This window comes from Heterodontus francisci, chromosome 2 (genome assembly GCF_036365525.1).
Source record: "Heterodontus francisci isolate sHetFra1 chromosome 2, sHetFra1.hap1, whole genome shotgun sequence".
NCBI lineage: Eukaryota > Metazoa > Chordata > Chondrichthyes > Heterodontiformes > Heterodontidae > Heterodontus > Heterodontus francisci.
Window position 1 is genome coordinate 147,982,600 of NC_090372.1, and position 27,977 is coordinate 148,010,576.

The following is a 27,977-nucleotide window of genomic DNA, read 5'->3' on the forward strand; positions in this document are numbered from 1 at the left end:
TATATCCATTTGTTCCCCTTTATCCACAGCACATGTTGCTTTATCAAAGAACTCCAATAAATTGGTTAAACATGATTTCCCTTCACATAACCATGTTGACTCTGCCTGATTACCTTGAATTTTTCCTAAGTGCCCTGCTACAACATCTTTAATAATAGCTTCCAACAATTTCCCTATGACAGATGTTAAGCTAACTGGCCTGCAGCGTTCTACTTTGTCTCTCTCCCTTCTTGAATAAAGGAGTTACATCTGCTATTTTCCAATCTAGTGGAACGTTCCCTGAATCTAGAGAATTTTGGAAAATTAAAAACCAATGCATCAACTATCTCATTAGCCACTTCTTTTAAAACCCCAGGATGAAGTCCATCAGGACCAGGGGACTTGTCAGCCTGCAGCTCCAACAATTTGCTCAGTACCACTTCCCTGGTGATTGGAATGTTCTTGAGTTCCTCCCTCCCATTTCCTGATTTACAGCTATTTCTAAGATGCTACTTGTATCCTCTATCGTGAAGATCAATGCAAAATACCTGCTCAATTCATCTGCCATCTCCTTCTTTTCCCATGTTAATTCCCCAGATTCACTTTCTATAGGACCAACGTTCACTTTGTTAACTCTTCTTTTTTAAACATCTATTGAAACTCTTACTATCTGTTTTTATATTTCTCTCCAGCTTTCTCTTGCACTCTAATCTTTCCCTCCTTATTAATCTTTTAGTCGTTCTTTGCTTTCACCTTTCACTGTCTGCAAGCCTTTCATCACAGATGTGATGGAATACTAAACACCAATCTGGATGTGTGCAGCTGTTCAACACCATACAGGAAAGACCAGCTTACTTGACTGGCAAACCTGCCACTCAATATCCAACCCCATCATCATTGGCATTCTGTAGCTATAGTACATATCACCTATAGGATCCACTGCAGCAAGTCACCAATTCTACATCAGCAGCACCCCCAACCCTCGTGGTCATTATCAATGAGGACAAAAATAGCGGGATATCGGAACACCAAAAACAATAAGTTCCCCTCCAAGTAATGGGCATGTCATCATACTTTGATCAATATTGCATCAAAATCCTAGAATTTCCTCTCATCTTCTGAAGATTATTGAACATGCAACAAAAGCTGCAACAGGTATGTAATTAGTACCATCAATTTTTCTCCTCCACACATGCATGCAGCCTCTTTCAAAAAAAAATTTAAAAAAATTTGCATTTATATAATGCCTTTCACAACCTAAGAATGCTTCACAGCCAATGAAGCAACTGTTGTAATTTCATAGAGATACAGCACTGAAACAGGCCCTTCGTCCCATCGAGTCTGTGCCGACAGATGTAGAAAATGTGGCATTCTATTTATGCAAAGCAAGATTTCACAAACAGAATTGCAATAATGACCCGATAATCTGTTTCCCGATGTTGGATGGGGGTTAAGTATTGACCAGGACAATGGGCAGAACTCCCCTGATCATCTTCAGAAAAGTGTCATGGGATATTTTGCATCTACCTGAGGGGGCAGAAGGGGCCTCGGTTGAACATCTCATTTAAAAGATGGCACCTGTGACAGTACAGCACATTCTCAGTACAGCACTAGAGTCCCTGCCTAGATTTTGTGCTCAAGTTCCTGCAATGAGACTTGAACCCATAACCTTCTGACTCCAAGGTGAGAGTGCTACCACCGAGACACAGCTAACACCACAAAATATTAATTTTTCCTCCTTTTTCAAAATTATTAGTCCTTCACTAGCTTGTCCAGATTTTTTTCATGTTCATGAAAGAAACCTTTTATGCATTATGTGAAATTTGCATTTTCAAAACAATTATGCAATGAAAATGATTATTTAAGCTGCAAAACAGAATGAAAGCAATGTACCTGATGACTGAGTATGCCTCCATGGTATTTTGAAAGCAAAAACAAAAATATAATTTGGACTAGGTGGGTGGTCCAACAGTTTGAGTGTTTTAGCAATTGACTCTGAATCAATCGGCTTTGAGTTGCAGATTTCATATTGCTTGAACTTGCTTTCATTAGCTGATTGAGTGCAAATGTTTTCAAAAAGGTGATTTGTGCAGAAATTGAAGCAACTGAACGATTTTCTCTCATTCAAATAAAATTGGACACTAGTTCATTCTACTTAAATCAGCCTCCTGCTGGTCAACCAAAAAGCAATACTGATTGTGGTCCTTCAGTACTACTGCACCCAAGACTATTCTTCTTAGGTGGTTGGAAGGAATATGCAGCATACCTGAGAGGGCAGAAGGGGCCTCGGCTGAACATCTCATTTAAAAGATGGCACCTGTGACAGTACAGCACTAGAGTCCCTGCCTAGATTTTGTGCTCAAGTTCCTGGAGTGAGACTTGAACCCATAACCTTCTGACTCCAAGGTGAGAGTGCTACCACTGAGCATACACAGAGTCAGTAAAGAAACAGGAAAAGATTACAAAAAAAATTATGAAAGGAATATCAAGCACTGTAGGCCCACCACAGAGTAGGGCATATAAAGCCCAATAATAAAATCTTCATAAATTTGATAAAAATATCACACTTATGATTTAGCATATGTAATATATATATTCCAAGCAGAAGGGCCACCCGCGCATCAACACGAGCAGAATTTCTCACCCACAGCTGTTACAAAAATTTCTAAATTCACTTGTAACAGCCCTTCAAAACACTCCCACAGGGGATGCTGAGACCAAGTGGGCCCACATCAGAGACGCCATCTATGAGTCAGCTTTGACCACCTACGGCAAAAGTGCGAAGAGAAATGCAGACTGGTTTCAATCTCATAATGAAGAGCTGGAACCTGTCATAGCCGCTAAGCGCATTGCACTTTTGAGCTACAAGAAAGCCCCCAGCGATTTAACATCCGCAGCACTTAAAGCAGCCAGAAGTACTGCACAAAGAACAGCTAGGCGTTGCGCAAACGACTACTGGCAACACCTATGCAGTCATATTCAGCTGGCCTCAGACACCGGAAACATCAGAGGAATGTATGATGGCATGAAGAGAGCTCTTGGGCCAACCATCAAGAAGATCACCCCCCTCAAATCTAAATCGGGGGACATAATCACTGACCAACGCAAACAGATGGACCGCTGGGTTGAGCACTACCTAGAACTGTACTCCAGGGAGAATGCTGTCACTGAGACTGCCCTCAATGCAGTCCAGCCTCTACCAGTCATGGATGAGCTGGACATACAGCCAACCAAATCGGAACTCAGTGATGCCATTGATTCCCTAGCCAGCGGAAAAGCCCCTGGGAAGGACAGCATTACCCCTGAAATAATCAAGAGTGCCAAGCCTGCTATACTCTCAGCACTACATGAACTGCTATGCCTGTGCTGGGACGAGCGAGCAGTACCCCAGGACATGCGCGATGCCAACATCATCACCCTCTATAAAAACAAAGGTGACCGCGGTGACTGCAACAACTACCGTGGAATCTCCCTGCTCAGCATAGTGGGGAAAGTCTTTGCTCGAGTCACTCTGAACAGGCTCCAGAAGCTGGCCGAGCGCGTCTACCCTGAGGCACAGTGTGGCTTTCGTGCAGAGAGATCGACTATTGACATGCTGTTCTCCCTTCGTCAGATACAGGAGAAATGCCGTGAACAACAGATGCCCCTCTACATTGCTTTCATTGATCTCACCAAAGCCTTTGACCTCGTCAGCAGACGTGGTCTCTTCAGACTACTAGAAAAGATCGGATGTCCACCAAAGCTACTAAGTATCATCACCTCATTCCATGACAATATGAAAGGCACAATTCAACATGGTGGCTCCTCATCAGAGCCCTTTCCTATCCTGAGTGGTGTGAAACAGGGCTGTGTTCTCGCACCCACACTTTTTGGGATTTTCTTCTCCCTGCTGCTTTCACATGCGTTCAAATCCTCTGAAGAAGGAATTTTCCTCCACACAAGATCAGGGGGCAGGTTGTTCAACCTTGCCCGTCTAAGAGCGAAGTCCAAAGTACGGAAAGTCCTCATCAGAGAACTCCTCTTTGCTGACGATGCTGCTTTAACATCTCACACTGAAGAATGCCTGCAGAGTCTCATCGACAGGTTTGCGTCTGCCTGCAATGAATTTGGCCTAACCATCAGCCTCAAGAAAACGAACATCATGGGGCAGGATGTCAGAAATGCTCCATCCATCAATATTGGCGACCACGCTCTGGAAGTGGTTCAAGAGTTCACCTACCTAGGCTCAACTATCACCAGTAACCTGTCTCTAGATGCAGAAATCAACAAGCGCATGGGTAAGGCTTCCACTGCTATGTCCAGACTGGCCAAGAGAGTGTGGGAAAATGGCGCACTGACACGGAACACAAAAGTCCGAGTGTATCAGGCCTGTGTCCTCAGTACCTTGCTCTACGGCAGCGAGGCCTGGACAACGTATGCCAGCCAAGAGCGACGTGTCAATTCATTCCATCTTCGCTGCCTTCGGAGAATACTTGGCATCAGGTGGCAGGACTATATCTCCAACACAGAAGTCCTTGAAGCGGCCAACACCCCCAGCTTATACACACTACTGAGTCAGCGGCGCTTGAGATGGCTTGGCCATGTGAGCCGCATGGAAGATGGCAGGATCCCCAAAGACACATTGTACAGCGAGCTCGCCACTGGTATCAGACCCACCGGCCGTCCATGTCTCCGTTATAAAGACGTCTGCAAACGCGACATGAAATCGTGTGACATTGATCACAAGTCGTGGGAGTCAGTTGCCAGCATTCGCCAGAGCTGGCGGGCAGCCATAAAGACAGGGCTAAATTGTGGCGAGTCGAAGAGACTTAGTAGTTGGCAGGAAAAAAGACAGAGGCGCAAGGGGAGAGCCAACTGTGCAACAGCCCCAACAAACAAATTTCTCTGCAGCACCTGTGGAAGAGCCTGTCACTCCAGAATTGGCCTTTATAGCCACTCCAGGCGCTGCTTCACAAACCACTGACCACCTCCAGGCGCGTATCCATTGTCTCTCGAGATAAGGAGGCCCAAAAGAAAAAAGAAGAAAAGAATATATATATATAAAATATACTGAATAAAGTCTTGCCTGGAAATTCTTGGTGCTAATTATGATGGATGGCAGTTAATTATGTAGCTACATCATCTTACAAAAATAAATAGGATGACCAACAACTTACTGAAAGCAAGCATCTTAAATACTGACACATGGTTTGCATGTTATGATTTAATTACAGATTTAATTTTCCACATACGTTCTAGTCACATCTTGTTGAATCATTGCCCGAAGTTCTTTATCCTGGAAAAACTTGTTCCAAAGACTCTAAAAAAAAAAAGGACAAAATCAAACAATAAATATTCACACAAAAAACCCGAAACAAATATTTAACTAGGTAACATAGTTACTCGATACAGTCTTTTTTCAACTTTTCTTTTGTTCACATCGTTGGGATTATGTACCTTACTGCAGTCTTGAACCTCATAACACAACTATGGATTTTGCCAAGTGAAGATAACTTGATGTTACATTGTACAGCAATACAAGATGTGCTCTGCCAATTTTTTCTCAAACATGTGCAAACAACAAATATAGTGTTGAATTATGTTTATTAAAAAGGTATAAAAAATCTATATCAATGCAGGAAAAATGTTTTACTTCAAGAAAAAATGTTAGGTTTTAAAATTCATTTTACACATTAAACCTTTTAAATTTATATTCAAAGATTTTGATTGTTCTACATTAGCTGTTATGTATCATGGAATCTTTATTCAATTTGCAGAAAAATGCCACCAAAAATAAAATAATAGATGGGTTGGGGATAAATTAAAAAAGGAGCATGCATTTTACAGTAAAATGAGCTGCAGCTGGCATCCTGTGTGTAAAAGAGCTGCCATACAAAGGATAGTTTTATAAATTGTGACTTCTAACAGAGAGCTTTGCCTGTCAGGAGTGCAAGTCAGGAATGCGGGTGTGGAAGTTCAGTTGTAACTTTAATGGATGGAAATCCTGCAGGGCCTGTTGACCTGAGCCCAAAGTCTTAACATGCTCTCCCGGAAGCTGCAATTCCACGACCGGCACAGAAATTCATTAAATTTACCCTCAATTTGCACCAGAGCCACAAATATAAATACAAGCCTAAGACTGAAGAAAAATGTTGGTACTCGATGGCGACATAAACTCTCTTAATAAATATTTCCTAGTCAACAAATGGTGCAAGGAGTGACAAAGGGATCTAAATAGTGTACTTTAAAATGTGGAAAATAACCTACTTGCATAGCAAAAATTACAACTGCCTCCTTAGATATGTCCACTGCAATTACATTAAACCACTAGAAATTTCAACAAACTTCATGTCAAAGTAATAGACTCATGAGTGGAACGAAATAAACTACATTGAGGCTTACTTTGCACAGAGTCGGCAACATCTTGAATAACGTGCAGATTCTCTATGACTGGATTTGCTTGGCCAGAGGAAAGATTTAAGGGTCTCTTAAAGGAGGAGACGTGTAGAGGTTAAGGCAAGGGAATTCCAGCTTTTTTTGCCCATCCCTAAATGCCCTTGAGAAGGTGGTAGTGAGCCACCTTCTTAAACCACTGCAGTCCATATGTTGTAGGTACACCCACAGTGCTGTTAGGGAGTGTAAGGTTTTTGACCTAGTGATAGTAAAGGAACAGTGAAATGATTCAAGTCAGGATGGCGTGTAGCTTGGAGGGGAACCTGCAGGTGGCAATGGTGTTCCCACACATTGGCTGCCCTTGTCCTTAGAGGTCATGGGTTTGGAAGGTGCTGTCAAACGAGCCTTGGTGTGTTGCTGCAGTGCATCTTCTAGATGATACACACTGCTGCCACGGTGAACTGGTGGTGGATGGAGTGAATGTTTAAAGGTGGTAATTGGAGCGTCGATCAAGCAGGCTGCTTTGTCCTGAATGGTATTGAGCTTCTCAAGTGTTGTGGGAGCTGCACTCACAGTATAAACCAGGAAATACTGGGGGCTTGTAAGAAAGGTACGACAATAATCATGGGTGATTTTAAAATGCATATAGACTGGATTAATCAAATTGGCAAGGGTAGCCTCGAGGAAGAGTTCATTGAATGTATTAGAGATTGCTTTTTGGAACAATATGTTGTGGAACCAACCAGGGAGCAGGCTATTCTAGATTTGGTATTGTGTAATGAGTTGGGATTGATTAATGATCGCAGAGTTAAGGATGCTCTGGGGAAGAGTGATCATAGCATGATAGAATTTCAAATTCAGTTTGATGGCGAGAAACTGGAGTCCCACACTAGCGTTCTGCAGTTAAACAAAGATAATTACAAAGGCATGAGGTCAGATTTGGCCCATGTGGACTGGGCAGGAAGACGAAAAGGTAGGACAGTTGATGAGCAGTGGCAGATGTTTAAGGAGATATTCAATTCCTCCCAACTAAAATATATTCCAGAGAGGAACAAAGATTCTAAGAGGGGGAAAAAACATCCATGGCTAAGCAAGGAAGTAAAGGATAACATAAAGACAAAAACTACAGCATACCATATTGCAAAGGCCAGTGGCAGGCTGGAAGATTGGGAAACTTTTAAAGATCAACAAAGGATTACTAAAAAAGTAATAAAAAGAGCAATGGTAAATTATGAAAGAAAACTAGCGCAAAATATAAAACGGATAGCAAAACCTATAAGTTTAGAAAAGGGAACAGAGTAGCTAAAGTGAATGTTTGTCCTTTGGAGGATGAGACAGGGGAGTTAATAGAGGGGAACACAGAAATGGCAGAGACACTAAATCAGTATTTTGCCTCAGTTTTCACGGTGGAGGACACTAGTACCATCCCAATAGTACCAGGTAATGCAGGTTACAAAAAGGGAGGAACTTAGAACAATCATCATCACTAGGGAAAAAGTACTGAGCAAACTATTGGGATTGAAGGCAGACAAGTCCCAGGGCCTGACGGCCTACATCCTAGGGTCTTAAAGGAAGTGGCAGTGGAGATAGTTGATCCATTGGTTATAATATTCCAAAATTCCCTGGGTGCGGGAAAGGTTCCAGACAATTGGAAAAAAGCTAATATAACGCCCTTATTCAAAAAGGGAGGGAGGCAGAAAGTAGGAAACTATAGACCAGTTAGTTTAACATCTGTCGTTGAGAAATTGTTAGAATCCATTATTAAGGAAGTAATAACAGGACATTTAGAAAGTCAAAACACAATCCATCAGAGTCAGCATGGTTTTATGAAGGGTAAATCGTGTTTGACTAATTTGCTAGAGTTCTTCGAAGCTGTAACAAGCGAAGTGGATAATGGGGATCCTGTAGATGTAGTATATCCAGACGTTCAGAAGGTATTTGATAAGGTGCCGCACAAAAGGTTAATACACAAGGTAAGATCACATGAGGTTTGGGGCAATTTATTAGCTTGGATAGAGGATTGGCTAACCAACAGAAAACAGAGAGTTGGGATAAATGAGTCCTTTTCTGGTTGGCAAGATGTAACTAGTGGGGTGCCACAGGGTTTGGTCCTCGGGCCCCAACTATTTACAACTATATAAATGATTTGGATGCAGGGATAGAAGATACTATAGCCAAATTTGCAGATGACACTAAAATAGGTGGGAAAGTAAGTTACAATAAAGAAATAAGAAATTTACAAATGGATATGGATAGGTTAGGTGAATGGGCCAAAATTTGGCAGATGGAGTTTAACGTGGATAAGTGTGAGGTTATCCATTTTGGTCGGAAGAATAGAAAGGCAAATTATTATCTAAATGGAGAGAAACTCCAGAGTGCTTCGGTGCAGAGGGATCTGGGTGTCCTCGTGCATGATTTGCTGAAAACTAGTATGCAGGTACTGCAGTTAATAAGGAAGGCAAATGGAATTTTGGCATTTATTGCTACAGGAATAGAGTATAAACGCAGGGAAGTGTTGCTGCAATTGTACAAGGCATGAGTGAGACTGCACCTGGAGTATTGCATACAGTTTTGGCCCCCTTACTTGAGGAGGGATGTAGTTGCACTGGAGGCAGTTCAGAGGAGGTTCACTAGATTGATTCCAGAGATGAGGGGTTTGTCTTATTAAGAGAGGTTGAACAGTTTACGCCTTTACTCTCTGGAGTTTAGAAGAATGAGAGGAAATCTAATTGAGGTATATAAGATGATTAAGGGGATTGACAAAGTAGACGTAGAGAGGATGTTTCCTCTTGTGGAGCTATCTAGAACAAGGGGTCATAGTTTTTGGATAAGGGGTAGCAGATTTAAAACAGAGATGAGGAGAAATTACTTCTCGCAAAAGGTCATGAGTCTGTGGAATTCACTACCCTAGAATGCTGTGGATGCCAGGACATTGAGTAAATTTAAGGAGGAGATAGATAGATTTTTAATTAGTAAGGGGTTGAAGGGTTATGGAGAACGGGCAGGAAAGTGGAGTTGAGGCCGAGATGAGATCAGCCATGATCGTATTGAATGGCGGAGCAGGCTCGAGGGGCTGAATTGCCTACTCATGCCTAGTTCTTATGTTCTCATCCAGGCAAGTGGAGAGTATTCCATCACACTCCTCACTTGTGCCTTGTGGTACAGGCTTTGGGGAGTCAGGAGGTGAGTTTCTACTCATTGCAGAATTCCCAACCTCTGACCTACTCTTGTAGCCACAGTATTTATATGGCTGGTCCAGTTAAGTTTCTGGTCAATGGTAACCCCCAGGGGGTTGATGGTGGGAGATTCAGCAATGGTGATGCCGTTGAATGTCAAGGGTAGATGATTAGATTTTTTTTCTTGTTGGAGATGGTCATTGCCCTGCACTTGTGTGGCATGAATGTTATTTACCACTTATTGGCCTGGCCTGAACATTGCCCAGGTCTTGCTGCATGCAGGTACTGCTTCAGTATCTGAGGAGTTTCGAATGGTAGTGAACACGTGCAATCATCATGGAACATCCCCGCTTCTGACCAAATGATAGAGGGAAGGTCATTGATGAAGCAGCTGAAGACTGTTTGGTCTCGGACACTACCCTGAGGAACTCCTGCTGTAATGTCCTGGGGCTGAGATGATTGGCCTCCAACACACAACCATCTTCCTTTGTGCTAGGTCTGACTCCGGTGGAGAGGTTGCCCCCCGATTGTCATTGACTTCAGTTTTGTTAGGATTCCTTGATGCCACACTCAGTCAAATGCTGTCTTGATGTCAAGGGCAGTCACCTCTGGAATTCAGCTCTTTTGTTCATGCTTGATCCAAGGCTGTTATGAGGTCAGGAGCTGAGTGGTCCTGGCGGAACCCAAACTGAGCATCAGTGAGCAGATTGTTGCTGAGTACATGCCGCTTGATAGCTTTGTCCATGATAACTTCCATCACTTTGTTGATGATTGAGAGTAGACTGATGGGGCGGTAATTTGCCAGATTGGATCTGTCCTGCTCTTTGTTGACAAGACATACCTGGCCAATTTTTCACATCGTTGGGGAGATGCCAGTGCTGTAGCTGTACTGGAACAGCTTAGCTGGGGATATGGCTCCTTCTGGAGCATAGGTCTTCAGTACTACAGCCAGGATGTTGTCAGGACCCATAGCCTTTTCTCTATCCAATGCCTTCAGCCTTTTCTTGATACCACATGGAGTGAATCGAACTGGCTGAGGTCTGTGGGACAGCTCTCCCAATTCTGGCACAAATCTTCAGATGTTAGTCAGGAGGACTTTGCAGGATAGACTGGGCAGGGTGTGGTTTTGCTACTTCCGGTGTCCAGGTTGATGCCGGATGGTCCATCTGTTTCTTTTATTTTTCGTCTCTTCTGTGGTGGTTTTGATAAAACTGAGTGGCATGCTAGGCCATTTCAGAGGGCAGTTAAGAGTCAGCCACATTACTGTGGGTCTGGAATCACATGTAGGGCAGACTGGGTAAGCATAGTCGATTTTTTCCCTGAAGGGCATTAATGAACCAGATGGGTTTTCACGAAAATTCAGCAGTTTCACGGTCACCATTACTGAGATTAGTTTTTTAATTCCATATTTATTAATTCATTAAATGCAAATTCAACCAGCTGCCATGGTGGCATTTAACCTCGTGTCTCCATATCATAAGTCTGGGCCTCTGAATTACTAGTCTAGCAATATTACCACTACGCTTCCATCACCTTAGCAGCCACAATTGCAGCACACAAGTGAAAGGGACTTGGTGCCAGCATGGTTTTGAATGAGCTGAACTTTAGGGAGGGTGAAAGGTAAGAAGCCAGCCAGCAGACTCTGGTAATATTCAAGAATATTGTAATCGTTGAGTCTGGAGGGAAAAAAGTCATGGATGAGGTTTTCAGCAGAAGATGAGCTGAGGCCGGGAGGGAGGCAGGCAATATTATGGAAGCAGATGTAGGCAGTCTTGGTGATGGAGAGGACTTAGGGTTGAAAGCTCAGCTCGAGGTCTTGTGTAAAATAATTGGGTGGCAGTTAATTATGCAGATACATTATCTCACAAAATCAGTTGCCAACAGTCTGGTTCAGCCTCAAACTGTGGCCAGGAGGTGGGGTGGAGTTGGTGGCTAGTTAGTATGCTGCAAACTTTTAGAACATAACTATAAATGCATTTGTAATTCAAAATAAGCAGCTAGTTTTAGTACATGTGGTTATATTGCAACATGCATGACACAGGCTACTTCACATAAACAACATTGTGAAATGCTGGCTTGATGTATTAGCAGAAAGTTGCAATTTATTTCCTTAATTAGCTGATGGTATAATGGGATAACCAGCAATCAAGAACTTAAATGAACTAAACGAATCTGATCACACTTACCCCCTCATCCTGTGAGAGTGGGTTGTTGACAACCAGATCTTGCTGTCCAGCAGCTTTGCGAGGGTTTGTGATATGCTATGGGTAGACAAGATTGCCATTGGTACTTCAATTTTTTTTCAAGAATTCGATACTTGGTTGATGGAAAAAAAATACAAAATCACTTACAATTTCTTTTATCTGCTCATAGCGAGATCTTAATTCTGATATCTTATTAAGCCACTGCTGTTTGTCCTCTGGCAGAACATCCATGAACAGCTGCAAGGACACAAATCTCACCAGTTAGTACAAAATAAACAGAAAATACATCATTGCTTTCCAGTGGCATACAAAACTTATTCATAGGGGAAGAAAGGCATCACTCACGGATTATGATAAATCTAACACAATGCTGAAATAAACTCTCCATCCCACTGAAATCAGAGATTTATTATGTTTATTCATCACAATTTTTTTTTAATATATATATTATATATAAAATTAAACAGCACTCATGAGAGAAACCCTTACCTAGAATTAGTCGTTTGGTAGTACAGAACTTGAAAATTGCTGAACATAGGCATGTTGTCGAAGCATTTCGTCTTGCGCTCATTAGGACAATATGCAAGAATAACCAATGTAGGGGAAAACAACAACTTATACTGAATGAGAAGAGAGTGCTGATTGGTTGGCAAGTGAACGCTGATTGGTAAAGGTGTTGCCATGGAGAATGCACCAGTTTACGTGCATATAAATAGGATTTATATGGCTGGTCCAATGAAGTTTCTGGTCAATGGTAACCCCCAGGGTGTTGATGGTGGGAGATTCAGCAATGGTGATGCTGTTGAATGTCAAGGGTAGATGGTTAGATTTTTTTCTTGTTGGAGATGGTCATTGCCTGGCACTTGTGTGGCACGAATGTTATTTACCACTTATTGGTCTGACCTGAACGTTGCCCAGGTCTCGCTGCATGCAGGCACTGCTTCAGTATCTGAGGACTTTCGAATGGTACTGAACACTGTGCAATCATCATGGAACATCCCCGCTTTTGACCTTATGATGGAGGGAAGGTCATTGATGAAGCAGCTGAAGATGGTTTGGTCTAGGACACACTACCCTGAGGAACTCCTGCTGTAATGTCCTGGGGCTGAGATGATTGGCCTCCAACAATCACAACCATCTTCCTTTGTACTAGGTATGACTTCAGTGGAGAGGTTGCCCCCCGATTGCTACTGACTTCAATTTTGTTAGGATTTCTTGATGCCACACTCAGTCAAATGCTGTCTTGATGTCAAGGGCAGTCACCTCTGGAATTCAGCTCTTTTGTATGGTCCAAGGCTGTTATGAGGTCAGCAGCTGAGTGGTCCTGGCGAAACCCAAACTGAGCATCGGTGAGCAGATTGTTGCAAAGTACGTGCCGCTTGATAGCTTTGTCCATGATAACTTCCATCACTTTGTTGATGATTGAGAGTAGACTGATGGGGTGGTAATTTGCTAGATTGGATCTGTCCTGCTCTTTGTTGACAAGACATACCTGGCCAATTTTTCACATTGTTGGGGAGATGCCAGTGCTGTAGCTGTACTGGAACAGCTTAGCTGGGGGCATGGCTCCTTCTGGAGCACAGGTCTTCAGTACTACAGCCAGGATGTTGTCAGGACCCATAGCCTTTTCTCTATCCAATGCCTTCAGCCTTTTCTTGATATCACATGGAGTGAATCGAACTGGCTGAAGTCTGTGGGACAGCTCTCCCAATTCTGGCACAAGTCTTCAGATGTCAGTCAGGAGGACTTTGCAGGGTAGACTGGGCAGGGTGTGGCTTTACCTGCCTGATTTAAATTTCAAACAGTCACCATAAACTGGTGCATTCTCCATGGCAATGCCTCTACCAATAAGGGGGCGGGGGGAGAGTGAGAGACAGAGAGAGAGAGAGAGAGAGAGAGAGAGAAAGCAACCAACACAGTTTGATTAGCTCTTAATGTATGCAGTTAAATAGATATCAAATATTAAAGGTATCTACAATGAGGGAAATAAGACCTTTAGAAATAAAGATTCTATACATGAACTGGAAACAAAAATGGATGACACAAACATAAGGGATCAGCCAGGATGAGTGCAAAATTTAATCATATCTGAAATATATTAATAAATTCATTCAAAAATGTATTTTCCCAAATTGTGATCCTGCACACATCTCTATCCATTTATCATTACATGCATATTTGAATGAATTGCATTCTTTCATTTACTTTTCATACAGGCATGAACGGTGCCACATAAAACTAGAAGAATAAAGGGCAGAAATTCTGGCGTTGCCAGAAGTGGTGCAATAAGAGCACTGACCCACTACCAGTCTCAATTTTGGAATGGAATCCTGCTACACTGATGGGGGAGATGTAGATTGGTGAGGTCACAAAACTCAAGCAGATTTAAAAAAAAATCTCCATCAGATCAATGTTCACAGGCTCAGAATCCAATGCCAAGTGATCCCTCTGAGTCTGACTGCCATTGGCAATAGCCACTTTGTGCACCCACGTTCAACTCTGAACAGCAACTATAATCACTCCCTGTAGGTGCTTGTTGGGGGTGTATCTAGCCGCACTGTTGTCAGGACATGGGGCGGGGGGAGAATGGGAAAGAAGAAACAGCTGCCCCTTTTGGCCACAATCTCATTTTTCAATAGGGCAGAAACCCAGTGTATCTGGGCTCCACTGTAAATTATGGTGCCTCCACTAATCTTTTGCCTAGATTCTGCCCAAGGAAGCGTTGAGTTTCAGGGTTTAGGTGTTTAAAATTGATGTACAGGATGCAACCCAAGTTTATTCCCTATTACTACATGTAGGTTTGTACCATGAGAAATGAAATACGAGATATTAGATGGCTGGCAGAATTCAATATCAAGCAGTGGAGAAGGTATCAAAATAGCAAGGTTGAAACTTGAGAAATTAATGATTCCACAAGATTAAATTACTATCTAACATTTGATAGTTTTTTTTAAACAGAATAATTTAAATGCTTTTCACATTATGCAATTTAAAGGTAGAGATGATATCGTGCATGTGAAAGGATAATAATGGTATTGACATAGGAGCTGTAGGCAAATGGTACCACAACACTAACTCTATAGGTTCCTTACAATAGAAATGTATGCTATGCACAATGTAATTTACCAGGTGAAATTTTATCTTCAAAGATCGGATCATAACTGAATGAATACGATTAAATAAACAATTATTATACCCAGGAAATTTCTTGGTAGCAACTAGATTATCAGATATAACCAAGGTTATTCATTCAGAACAGCAAATACGCTAAGATTTTGGTATTAAAAATATTGAAGTTCTCAAAATACTATCTGTAAATAATTTTATGTGGTTCACTAAAATCATTTTCTAACTCCATATGGTAACATGAGAATCGAAAATCATTTATTCTGCTCCCATGTATTACAACAAAAGTGATGACTGTTGCCACAAGTTGTAACTAGGTGAACTTTAATATCATGAAGTGAAAAACCCAAATTTCCAAAGCCACATTTTGCAGTATTTATGTTCTATAATAGGCCATGTTTATTTATATTCAAGCCATAGTTTTAGTTAACTTTATTATAAATTAAAGGAAATGAAATCAAAACAATCATGGAAATACTAGTTATATTAAAGTCTATTTTAGTGGGGGAGGGGTATGTGAGAAGCAGGAGAAAGTTCATTGCTAAACAGTAACCACTCACATTTGTTATATCATGATTATTTTCCACATTATAAGAGCACAGGGCAGTAAAACATCAATGGATTGGCTGATAGCAATAGCATTGCAAGAACACTTCTGCAACATAACTTGGTTCCCATTGTGCCAATTTGGTTAACTGGGTGGATCCAGAAAAATGGACAGTTGCTTCAAAGTTGAGTTTGCATCATACCCCAAAGTCAGGCAGGGCAGGACTCCGAAAATTACTTTATAAATGGGTTGAGGGGTGAGAGCAAAATACAGATACAATGTCAAAGAACATAACTGGCCACAATTTAACTTTTGCCACTGGCAACACTTAGCCCTCAGTGACAGAAAAATTGTCTCATTTATAATACAGCACTGGCTCTAAAAGCAGGGTTGCCTCTGAAAGCATTGCTATCATGTAAGACAAAAGAAGATGGGATGCAATATATTGCACATAAGCACAATGGATTTTCGTGCACATGCCAAGACTGAGACACACATTATTTTGCCACATGAATATTAAAACTTAAAATTGTGGCAGGGAAGAAAAGAGGGCCTAGCACAAGGAATGCCAGGCCCCTGACTGGAAAGACATTTGTATGCTAGCAGACAGTGTTGGAACAAAGGGACCCCATCCTTGCTTCCCCAATACACATAGGAAGTGGTCAGACCAGTTTAGTCACATGACTGGCTGGCTGTTGGTCTTTTGAATTTGAACTGGCCACAGAATTTTGAACTCAGAAAGCTGTTTGCTCCTGTACTAAGAACACCTCTCTCCTGTCTGCTGCCATCTCTTTCTCACGGAACGGAAGACCCACTGAAGACATGTGAACTCAGAGAGAAAGGTCTCCTACGCGAACAAGGTTTAAGCAGAATACTGGGCCCCAATGAAAAGTAAGAGCTGTATACAATCAAAGACTCTACGGCGAGCTGGAAACACAGAAACAGTAACAAGAAACCCTCTTCAGAGACAGCCTCAAACCTCTCTATTTTTCTTCTGCTCTTTTCTGTCCCTATTTGCATGTGTGCATTACGCGTGCATGCTAGCGCGGGCGTGTCATATATCCGTAGGTGTTAACGGAATTAGAGTTTAAGTAAGTTGAATAAATTTCACTTTTCTTCTTTAAACCTAATTTCTTTGCCTTATAATTGGAAAGCGGTGAACAAGGATTCACCAAGGGCGAGCTCAAAACACTGTGTTTAAAATTAAACCCTGTTAACAAGACCAGGTAAAGATCGTAAAAGACCTCCTAGAGCCCCTTTCTCAATTGGTCGTAACAGAAATTTGGGTGCTAGCGTCTGGAATTTTACCCACAGAAGAACGAGAGAAATTGGAAGTGGGAAGCCAAATTGTTCCCAATCAAAAAAGAGCAAGATTAGTGCAGGTTTTCCTGTGGTTGTGTGTGACTGAATACTAACGTGTCTGCAACTGAAGCTGGTAACACTGCAAGCCAGGGTGAAGTAACTTGGGATAAGTTAAAAAATTGTCTATGGAGAAGTTGAGGAAAATGGATGAGCAGTGTGGGATCACTGTACATAGCAAAACTAGGAGGTCTGAACTCCTAAGGCTAGTGGCAAACCATTTTCCTCTTGAATCTAAAGAAGCAGATCAGGGTTAGAAGCAGGTCCAGAGAGGGTACTGCGAGCAAAGATACAAATGGAACAAAAGAAACTTGCATTAGAGGAAAAAGAGACAGGAAAAAAAGAGAGAGAGGCAGGAGAGGAAGAAAGAGAGAGGCAGGAGAGGAAGAAAGAGAGAGGCAGGAGAGGAAGAAAGAGAGAGCCTTTCAATAGGAATGTGAAGAGAATGAAAGGCAGGAAAGAGACAGAGAAAGAATATTCCAGAAAGAATCCGAAGAGAGAGAGCTGAAGTGGCTTGCATTAGCTAGGGGGCAACAGAGTAACCCTAGTGAAAGCATGGCCAATATGGAGGAGCAGAATTCAGGGCTGGGTACGAGATTGCTAAAACTCGCACAATTAATTCCAAAATTCAATGAGAAAGATGTGGAAACATTTTTCATGTCTTTGAAGAAACTGGCAAGGCAGCTAAAATGGCCAGCTGAGACCTGGTCTCTTTTAATACGAAGCAAGCTAATTGGAAAAGCTCATGAGGTTTATTCCTTGTTGCCAGATAAGAGTTCATCAAATTATGAACTGACCAAAAAGGCTTTCCTCAGGGCATACGAATTAGTACTCGAAGCCTACCGCCAAAAGTCTAGAACTCTCAAAAAGCAAGCCAACGAAACTTATCTGGAGTTTGAAAGAAGTAAGCAGCTGGCTTTTGACCAGTGGCTGAGGGCTTTAAAAATACAGCTCAGCTATGAGATTCTCAGAGAAGTAATTCTGTTAGAGGAATTTAAAAACTCTCTCCCATTCTCAATAAAGACCCATGTGGAGGAGCAGCGGATTCAGGGAGCCTGGCAAGCAGCCGTTGTGGCCGATGAATTTGCTTTAATTTATAGGTTGGTTTCCCAGGGGAGAACCCACAAATCCAAAAAAGGACAAAGGGTGGGAAGGTGATAGCAGCCCAGGCAGTCCTGGGAGAGAAAGGAAAGCAGGAGACACAGGGGGCCCTCCTCCAGCCATAAAGGAAGGTGCTGTGAGCAAGAGTGAAATCCGGAGACCCGTGTGCTTCCATTATAATAAGGCAGGGCATTTAAAAGCTGACTGCTGGAAACTAAAGGGGAAACCGGTAGGGTTAATCAGGGCATACCCTATGAGTGACACGGGGACCTGATGCAAACCACAGCAGAACAAGCTGCGGCTTTAACTGCAGTAAGAGTGCAACCCTGGAAGCTTACTATGGCCAGTGCAGGAAAAGTTAATAGGATTCTTGAAGGTTATCAGGGTTTTGTGTCTGAAGGGAAAGTAACCCCATACCCTTCGAGTGGGCCAAGCAAGCCCATAGTGATTCTCAGGGACACAGGGGCCACTAGATCCCTTTTGCTGGGAAAAGGCCTGACCTTTCCTCCAGAGAGTGCAGTGAACACCAAAATAGTGGTGAATGGCACTGGAGGGAGGTTTATGCCTGAAACTGAATGCACCTGGAGTGCGATCCAGTTTTGGAACCAGTGATGGTAGAGATTGCCCCTAGTTTGCCTGTGAACGGGGTTGATCTGCTCCTAGGAATGATCTGGCATGGTGAAGGTGGTAGCCCCCACAGTAGTGAAAGAAAGACCTCACGAGGTCAGAGAGACAGACAGGGCAGTGGCAGTAGACGGACCCCTGCAGTTTCCCCGAATGTGTAGTGGATCAGGCCATGATCAAACCAGCTCCCCCAAAGGAGACTGCATTGGCACTGCAGGCAAATGTCCACGAGGTCTGCCTGTCCGAGACTTTCTTTGGAAAGTTAGGTGTCCCAGTGAATGAATTAAATGGATTTTTCCTAGGTGTGGCTCAGAGAGCTGACCCAGTATTGCGAAAGTTAGCACAGGCTGCCCAGTCTGAAATTGAAGCAGAGGGAGTCCCTGATTACTATTATTTAAAGAATGAGGTACTGATGAGGAAATGGAGTTCTTCTCACAGACCTGAGGGCAAGGAGCGGACAGGAGTTCACCAGTTAGTGGTGCCGCAGAGGTACCGGGGAGAAATATTAAGAAGGGCCCACGAGACTACAGTAGCTGTACATGCCGGTATACGAAAGACCAAAGCCCGCATAAGACAGCACTTTGACTGGCCAAAACTCCATAAAGATGTGGTGGAGTACTGCAAGAATTGCCAAATGTGCCAGGTTGAGGGCAAACCCCAACCAACAGTGAAACCTTAAGAGGACCCTCCAGCAGAGGGCTGGAACTGTAAGGGGCCCCTGCCGAGAACAAAAGGGGTCAGGCAGGCAACCGGCTGGCAAAAGTTTAGAAAGAGAAGGGGAAAAAAATTACCAAGAGGGCAGGTTAAAGGAAGTCCGGGAGGAATCCCGGATGAAAACCCCTACTGTCCAGTCAACCAATCCCAGAAAAAGTGAAAGGTTAGATGCCACATCCTCCTATGTAAATGCAGCTGTAGAAGTACCCAACCAGAGTTGCTAACAGCATTTACAGGAACCTGCAGACAAAGTGAGACCTTTAGGGGGCAGAGAAACCGACAGGGTGATGCCTCACTTAGTCGAAGTGTCACAGGACAATGCAGTCAAGTCTGCACAAATACCTGCAGGTAGAAGTGTCCCAGAGAACAAAGGGCAGATTAACAAAGAATCCTCCCCACAGTCAGAGGAAAAGGGAACCACCCATCCACTGAAGTCAAAAGTCTTAGCATGACTCAGGATAGTGTTCAGGATAGACCCGCCCACTACTAACTCTCCTGAGAAAAAAGGGAAATTAAAGCAGTCCTGGCACCCAGAAAAGACAATTTTTAATAAGCTTTAAGATGGGTGATTAACTGGAAATGAATGAGATCAATGCATGGTTTTTCTTTCTGTATCTTATATTTGTCTCAAACCCTTTTTTCTTTCAAATCGCATTTATTCCCGAGTGTGTTGTCAGGCAACCCCCCTACCTGCCAAGACTGAGGAACACATCATTTCACCACATGAACATTAAAACTTAAAATTGTGGCCAGGAAGAATAGAGCGCCTATCACAAGGAATTGCCAGGCCCCTGACTGGAAAGACATTTGTATGCTAGCAGACAGTGTTGGAACAAGACACAGAAGAAGTGGTCAGACCAGTTTAGTCACATGACTGGCTAACTTTTTTTTAAAATTTGAACTGGCCACAGAATTTTGAACTCAGAAAGCTGTTTTCTCCTGCACTGAGAATACCTCTCTCCTGTCTGCTCCTATCTCTTTCTCGCGGAACGGAAGACCCACTGAAGACATGTGAACTCAGAGAGAGAAAAGTCTCCTATGTGAACAAGGTTTCAGAATAATACTGGGCCCCAATGAAAAGTAAGAGCTGTCTCCAAGCAAAGACTCGACGGCGAACTGGAAACACAGCAACAGTAACAAGAAACCCCCTTCCGATACTGCCTCAAACCTCTCTATTTTTCTTCTGCTCTTTTCTGTCCCTTTCTGCATGTGTGTATCGAGTGTGCATGCTACCGTGGGCACGTCATATATCCGTAGGTATTAACCGAATTAGAGTTTAAGTAAGTTTAATAAATTTCACTTTTCTTCTTTAAACCTAAGAAAACCTGGTGTGCTCGTTTCTTTGCCTTATTATTGGAAAGTGGTGAAGAAGGATTCACCAAGGGGGAGCTCAAAACACAGTGTGTTTAAAAAATTAAACCCTGTTACAATAAGACCAGGTGAAGACAGTAAAAGACCCCTAGACACCTTTCTCACCTGGTCGTAATACATGCTTCATATGAAACATTCAATATGAATGGGTACATGACAAAGCGTACATATGGTTTGACTTTAACTCTGCGTAAGTGAATGTCATTTAATAAATTAAAATTGGGCCCATTGTATTAGTTCTTGCGCAATAATAATAAAGTCTTCTCACATTAAAAAAAATTAGTTACCTTCCAACAAACACTGCGGAATCTGCTGCTTCTCAGTTGCCCATTAATTCCCTTCAGTTTTATTCTTGCAAAATAATTATTGTGTCCAAACAGATCTTCCCACTCTTTGCTAATAATTGAAAAGTAAAAAATATGCATAAAATTACACTTATAATTCAATACCTTTTACAGTTCTGGCTAAGTTCAACTCAGCATTCATTAAAAAATGCTATTAATAGCAATCTGCTTGCATTGTCTTTAATTGTGCAGTTTTGAACCAGGTAAACACACAAAGGCAATGAAGGACTATTTGGATTTGAATGTAATTTTATAAAACCGGTGAGATGTTTCTTATTGGCAGTATTTTAAGAATTGAGTACTCATTAGAATAAGAATCTTGGTAATATATTTCCACCGTATACAAAAATCACACATCAGTTACTTTATAAATGTTAATGATTTTGTTACGCATGGCACACTAATAAAGTCTTCACTTCATGAAGTAAAGAAAAGTCATTGCTACAGATGTGTTGGCTATATTGGAGTAGAATTGAGCAAGGACAGTCCCATGGAGGACAGACAATGGAGAAGGATTGGAGTTGTTTAGTATATTGAATACCAGATCGGGTGAGGACAAGAAGAAGGAGCACCAGAGGATGTCAGTGACACTGACCAGGGCTACCTCAGTGCATTGTGCATAGGGTGGAAATGGAACTGAAAGTATTCCAAAGTAGAATTGTGCGAAAAGCAATTATAGTGTTAGATAGTGATGATGTATTCAAGAAATTGAGAGGAAAGGTAAATTAGAGCTGGGCATTACTTGATGAGTTGGGGTTTTGAAGGAAGGAAGGAATGATGATGATATCGAACAGGAGCAGAACAGTGACAGTGAGCACTTAGGCAAGGAAAGTGGTGTGTTGAGTTGGGTTGGGAGAGAGTTAATAAAACATAAGATGGATCTAATGGAGGAAGTAAGGTTGGGTGATGCAGAGAAGTTGCAACATGAAATGGGATCGGACCGGGAGTGGGAAGGCAAGGGCTCGGGAGGAAAGGAGCAGGTTGCACAAAAAGCATTACTGATTGCTCACAATTGATGCTGGAAATTAGGATGCAGTGGTGGGGAAGAGAGTTGGAAAAAATAACATGTTGGGACTAACTATGCCTTCGAGAGTAAACATGGAGTTATAGGAGAATTTGGGTGTCAAGAGATTGTTTAAGGAGGTCAAGCCAGATGCAGCAATGAATGAGTTGGTTGTGTGCCAGGCGCGCTCAAGTCCGTGACTTGCAGACATGAAGGTGTAGGGATGGAAACTGAAAGGGGAAGGGGGAACAAAAAGCATCAATGGTGGAACTAAAAGAACTACTCAGTTGATTGACTGAGGCAATGACTTCATGGTGGGTGGAGAGCTAAAGGAGATAAAGTTGGGAGTTTGAGTGTGTGTTGGTGAGGAAGCTACATGCTGGGTGAGGGTTTTTCTTTTCCCGGGGCAGAGAATGAAAGTGGGATTGTAAGCAGGTAGGAAAATGATTTGGAGGTAATTGAGCAAGTAATGAGAGGTGGCCTTTCGGACCTTGGAAGTGTTGAGGCACTGGAACTAAGGTGAAAATTTAAATCACTAAGGATGAGGGATTGCTCAGTGTAAAAAACAAAAGTAGGAATAGGGAGTGGATTATAGTAAAGAAATCACCACAGTGCTTGGAAGTATGGCAACAATTAGAACTTTAAAGGACAGGCACTTTCCCAGGAGAGGACAATGAGGCATGGGTTTGCTGCTCTTGGCCAGAGAAGAAAGACTTGGAGATACACGCTGTGGCAAAACAGGACGTGAGGGGAAGTCCAGGAATATAGATGGCAGAGGCTGGAGAAGAAAAAAGAGGCAAAGTGAGGATGCTGCAGCAGCCAATATGCACGAGTGGATCAGAGATATGGCTTTATTTTGTAAGAACAAGCCATATGAAAAATATAAGCAACTCTTTTGTGCAAACGATTGATAGTGCAAGTGATAGAAGGCTGGAGACACCCCAGTGGGCAAGAGTCTAGGTTTAAGGTCAAAATCCATGAAACTATTAACTCTGCAGTAGGATGATTAGTATCACTAGAGTGCAACATAACAAAATATATTAAGAAAATGAAATGCGCAAACAGCAGTTTAAAAATATTTTCTTACAGGTTATTGATCAAAATGCAATTATATATCATTCCAAATTCTATTTTAAGAATTCAAACTTACAATTTATCTTACACACTCAAATGAAAAAAATGCAATGTCTCATTGATTTTACTGTTGGTTACGTGCCACAATAAATTATAGTACCTGCCGTGAACCCCTAGATAAACAACCTAAAGATGCCTCCAAGGCTTAGAAACACTTGGGAACAAACACCTGTGCTTCATTAATATACGAGTGAATAAATTCTCCAATGGGAACAATTAGAAATTAATTGTCCAAAACCATTTAGAAAGAACTGGACCAGCTCTAACCATTGCGATCCTATAATGATCAACAAAACAAATGCATTCTGTAATGATCCATCGCTCATGCCACTGCAATCTTTTCACAGCCCAGTTTAAAAACAAATACTGTTATACAAGTTGATATCCTTAATTCCAACAATGGGTGGAATGGAGGTTGAGCTGACTAAGCTCCACACAGACTGTCGGCCTAGTCCATTTTCTGAGGGGAGCTCCTCTCACTAATTTAAATATGCCACAGGTACAATTAAAACTCTTTCACAGAACCTGCCCTCTGGGTCACTTGACAGGTGTTCGGAAAATATGGCAAGGGACCTGCTCTCAAAGGGATATAGTTAGCCTTGAAAGGAGAAGTTGAGGTGCTGATAGAAGACTAGAGTTTAGTTTAGTTTAGTTTAGAGATACAGCACTGAAACAGGCCCTTCGGCCCACCGAGTCTGTGCCGACCATCAACCACCCATTTATACTAATCCTACACTAAACCCATATTCCTATCACATCCCCACCTGTCCCTATATAGTTATTGATTATAATGGCAGAGCAACGACATGGGGCAGGATTTTACGGCCCCGCTAGGGATGGGAACGGAGGATGGGGCCTGAAAATCCCAGCTCTGGCCAGCATGTCAGTTTCCTGACACGACTCCTGGTGCCAGCCATTTTAGCTGAGGCGAGTTTGGGGCTGGCAGGGCTACCCAACCCCATGTGGTGGGTAGCCAATTAGGTTCGTTAAGAGCCTTAAGGTCAAAGAAAGGAGGATGTCTGGAATTTTCCAGTCAGCCTCCAGCTTCCCACACTGGCAGGCACAGTTTAGCTGCCTGGAAGCCAGCATTCCAGGCAGGCCGAGAGACCTTGCCTGTCTGGGTGCGAGGGCAACCACATGTCATCCTGTAGAGGGGCACCCCAAAAAGCCATGTTTCAATTAAAATTTTATAAAACTTGAAGTGCCCTCTCTGTTACTTACCTGCTGTCATGGTCTATGGCTCCTCTCAAGCTGGAAGGCCTCTGATTGGCCCTCCATCTTGGAGAGCCTGCCTGCAACCCTTAATTGGACAGGGAACCTGTCTCCATGCCAAATTAAGCAGGCACCTCTATGAAAACAGAAAACTATGAGGGCGGCACAGTGGTTAGCACTGCAGCCTCACAGCTCCAGGGTCCCGGGTTCGATTCTGGGTACTGCCTGTGCGGAGTTTTGCAAGTTCTCCCTGTGACCGCATGGGTTTTCGCCGGGTGCTCTGGTTTCCTCCCACAGCCAAAGTCTTGCAGGTTGATAGGTAAATTGGCCACTGTAAATTGCCCCTAGTGTAGGTAGGTGGTAGGGAATATGGGATTACTGCAGGGTTAGTATAAATGGGTGGTTGTTGGTCGTCACAGACTCGGTGGGCTGAAGGGCTTGTTTCAGTGCGGTATCTCTAAATAAATAAATAAAAAAAATCCCAGAGAGTCACTGTTTCTCCCCAGGGTCAGGTTCTGGACCAGGAAACAGTCCCAACTTTTGTTTCCCAACCCTAGAGGGTAAAATCCAGTTCTTGGTCAACACTGGCTTCTTTCTTGCCAAACAGTTGCAGATCCTGCAGCAGAAGCTGTCCCAGAGGATGGCCTGATTTTCAGTAAAAACCACACTTTGGGAATAGTTGTACCAAATGATCTCTGATCAAGTCTATACAGCTGCACAGCAAAAAAGTTTACAGCAATCAGGAAGAAAGTGATACTAAGTGCTCCTGATCTATTATCATGGAATCTCCGGTCTGCAGGACCTGTGGACGAGTGTGTGCAAGCTGCAGTCTGAAAAGATGACTCGTTGAATGTTCTGTTAGGTGCACTGACCCTGATTGCAAATCTTGTTCTATTTTTGAGACAGACTGTGAGGTACTGCAACAGACTGAGGGGAACTGGGACAGATGTCCAAAGGGAACCTGAAAAAAAATTCAGGTTTCTGGGGAAACTGAAACTGGTTGGAACCAGATTAAATAAAAAAGACACAGAGCCATCGGAGTTCAGATAGCAGGAGTGTAGGCAGGTTGAAGAAAGTGAAGGCTGGATCAAAGAGTCATTTCTGTTACTTAGAGTAACTGATAAATCAGACCTGACCATACAGTGCACAAGGTACTGGTGGAATCACGACATCAAGCCTGTTGTGAGTAGAGCTGAGAAGGTTCTGGAGAAGTGCACTGTTTTGAATGAAGACTGTACCTGTGAAGTTTGGGATTGAACGAGAACTGCTGTTGGACGAGAATCGGTGGCTGCATCTTGGAAGAAAGGTGCTGGAGGTCTACCTTAGGAAGTTTAGAGCTTTGAAAAACTTTCTAGCTGTGATTTGTGTCATATATACTGAGGGACTGCCTAGTAAACCCATGAGATCTATCTTCGTTGTATCCGATAGTTTGTGTAATTTGTAATAAATATCGTTTGTTAATTCCTGTTTAATGTATGTTGATTTTGTTTTTTGTTAAAGTAAAACTTATATAAGTAAAATCTTGCCCCTTTGGTTTTTCTATTTGTGGATCTCCATGGGAGAGACCAGTCATAAGGACAGCACCAACAATAACAGACCCCTTTACCAAAGCAAAGTTTAAATTCACTCTATACAATGGGATGGGCACACAATCCCCACTGATACCCCCTATCAATACATTTTTATTCAGTGAACTTTGAAGAAAAACCTAAATCTTTTTCTAACATTAAGCCCTGGGCTGTACCAATATCTATCAGGATAACAATCTTTCTGGGCCTTTCCTTGGACAAAAATGGAGTGCCTTATTTACAACCATGATAAATATTTTAGATGGTACCGTTTTTTCACCAGCCTCATTCCTTGGTGCAATATTCTTTGGAGAAACATTACCCATGCTCAGTAAAGCTACAGCTATCAGTTTTAACTTACAACACTCTGCTTTTACGTGTCCGACCTTATGGCAATGAAAGCATGTTGGTCTTTTTGACACGCTTCTATCCTTTTCACTGTTTTTTTTACCACCTTGAGAGGCATCTGTCTTATCCTTTCTGCTATCTCCTTCCTTGTAATCAAAAACTTACTCGCTACCACTCTAACTATCCCTACAACTCCTGTATGGATCTGTAAATGGAGATCTACTGCCCCTTAGCTGCTTATGGGATAAATCATAACCATCAGCCATACCAGCAGCTTCCCTTATATTAGAAACTTTACGGTCCTCTAGGTGTATTCACTAGCTATTGGAATGCTATCCCTAAATTCTTCCATGATCATTAATTCTCTCACATTTGCAAAAGTCTCCTAAAACTTTAATGAACAAAACCAACGGTTCCACAGCATTTCCTTTTCCGTAGCAAATTCTATAAATGTTTGATTCGGTCTTCTCAAAATCTGAAATTTTAATTGATATGCTTCTGGGACAAGTTCATATGCATTAAGTACCACAGTTTTAACTGTCTCCAAATCTGCAGGCTGTTTGTCCGAAAGACTTGAATAGACATCCGATGCTTTATGTATTAAAACACTTTGCAAAAGAATGGTCCATGTTTCCTGTGGCCAAGCTAACCGTGTTGCGATTTTCTCAAATGAGACAAAATGCCCAACAACCCCTTCCTCACTGAATTTGGTACTAGGCAAATATTCTCGGTCAGATCAAAACCCGGAGTGTGACTTAACTCATCATCTTAACTACTAGATCCTCCTTCACCATGTAACCCAAGCTTTTCTTTAACCAGTTCATTTGTCTAGCTTCTATTTCTCTTTCAAACTCTCTTAGTAACTTCTCTCTTTGGAATTAAAGTTCAAGCTTTTTCATTTCTATCTCTTTCGAGTTCAAGCTTTTGCTTTTCCCGATCTCTTTCCAATTAGAGTCGCTTCATTTCTTTTTCCAATTCAAGTTGCTTCGTCTGCAACTGAATCCTAGCTAACTTAGTCTGCATCTTATCTGGGTCAGCCTTTTTGTCTTCAAATTCCAAATGCTGTGATAAAGTTTCCATTATTTCTGCGTTTTTAGCCCTGGGCTTTTATCTCTATCTTCAACTCTTCTGCTGATGCCATCAACCTAACCTTTGTTGACTGTTGCAAAACACTCAAGGATAAATCTAACCATCCCAGAAAAGCCTTAGCAATTGACAAAGCCATTCTGCTTTTCAATAAATACAGTAAAGTCATCGAGAAATCTTGCTCGCTTAAACTTTAGCAAATCTTAGTGTACCCATCTCAGTCTTTGGATTCAAAATCCCACACAGAGCCCCAATTTTATTATGATCCTGTTAGAGACCAGTAACTTTTTTGAAAAATAAATCTGAACTCCAAGTTATTACTGAAATAATTACAAGATTTCACGTTTTAAACAAAAAAAAACTTTATGGCACAAGAGTTAGACAAAGCAAAACACTGCTAAATTAACACAATTTAAAGTCACATACTATAAACTTAAAATTTTAACAGAATACGAAGACGTATACTTTAAAGTCTAAATCTCAAAAGAACACTCCTGTTTGACTTTTAATTCCACCCCAAAAGTTCCCCTATACTTTATAGGATCTTGGTAGTTTGTTTACTTTTCCTGGGACCGATCCAAAGTGCACCACAGCTTTTACGAACTCAGTTATATTTCCTAAATATCTCAGCTATTTTGTGAGGTATGAGATCTGTTGGGGATTCTCCCTCTACCATTAGGCTTGGCAACCCTCCAGTTCTCTTTCAACA

The 27,977-nt window shown here is 42.2% G+C and overlaps 1 protein-coding gene across 9 annotated transcripts in view; it reads right to left on the bottom strand.

Annotated features, from left to right (window-relative positions):
• The window catches only part of tbc1d5 (TBC1 domain family, member 5), a 771,220-nt gene that overhangs the window by 310,755 nt on the left and 432,488 nt on the right, over nucleotides 1–27,977 (bottom strand). For all 9 annotated transcript variants that reach the window (XM_068011845.1, XM_068011853.1, XM_068011822.1 and 6 more), the window contains 4 exons: nucleotides 20,861–20,969; nucleotides 11,879–11,968; nucleotides 11,714–11,788; nucleotides 5,211–5,278 (listed from right to left, as the gene is read on the bottom strand). In XM_068011845.1, coding sequence (XP_067867946.1) covers nucleotides 5,211–5,278; nucleotides 11,714–11,788; nucleotides 11,879–11,968; nucleotides 20,861–20,969 — 342 coding nt within the window. The remainder of the gene's footprint in view (nucleotides 1–5,210; nucleotides 5,279–11,713; nucleotides 11,789–11,878; nucleotides 11,969–20,860; nucleotides 20,970–27,977) is intronic.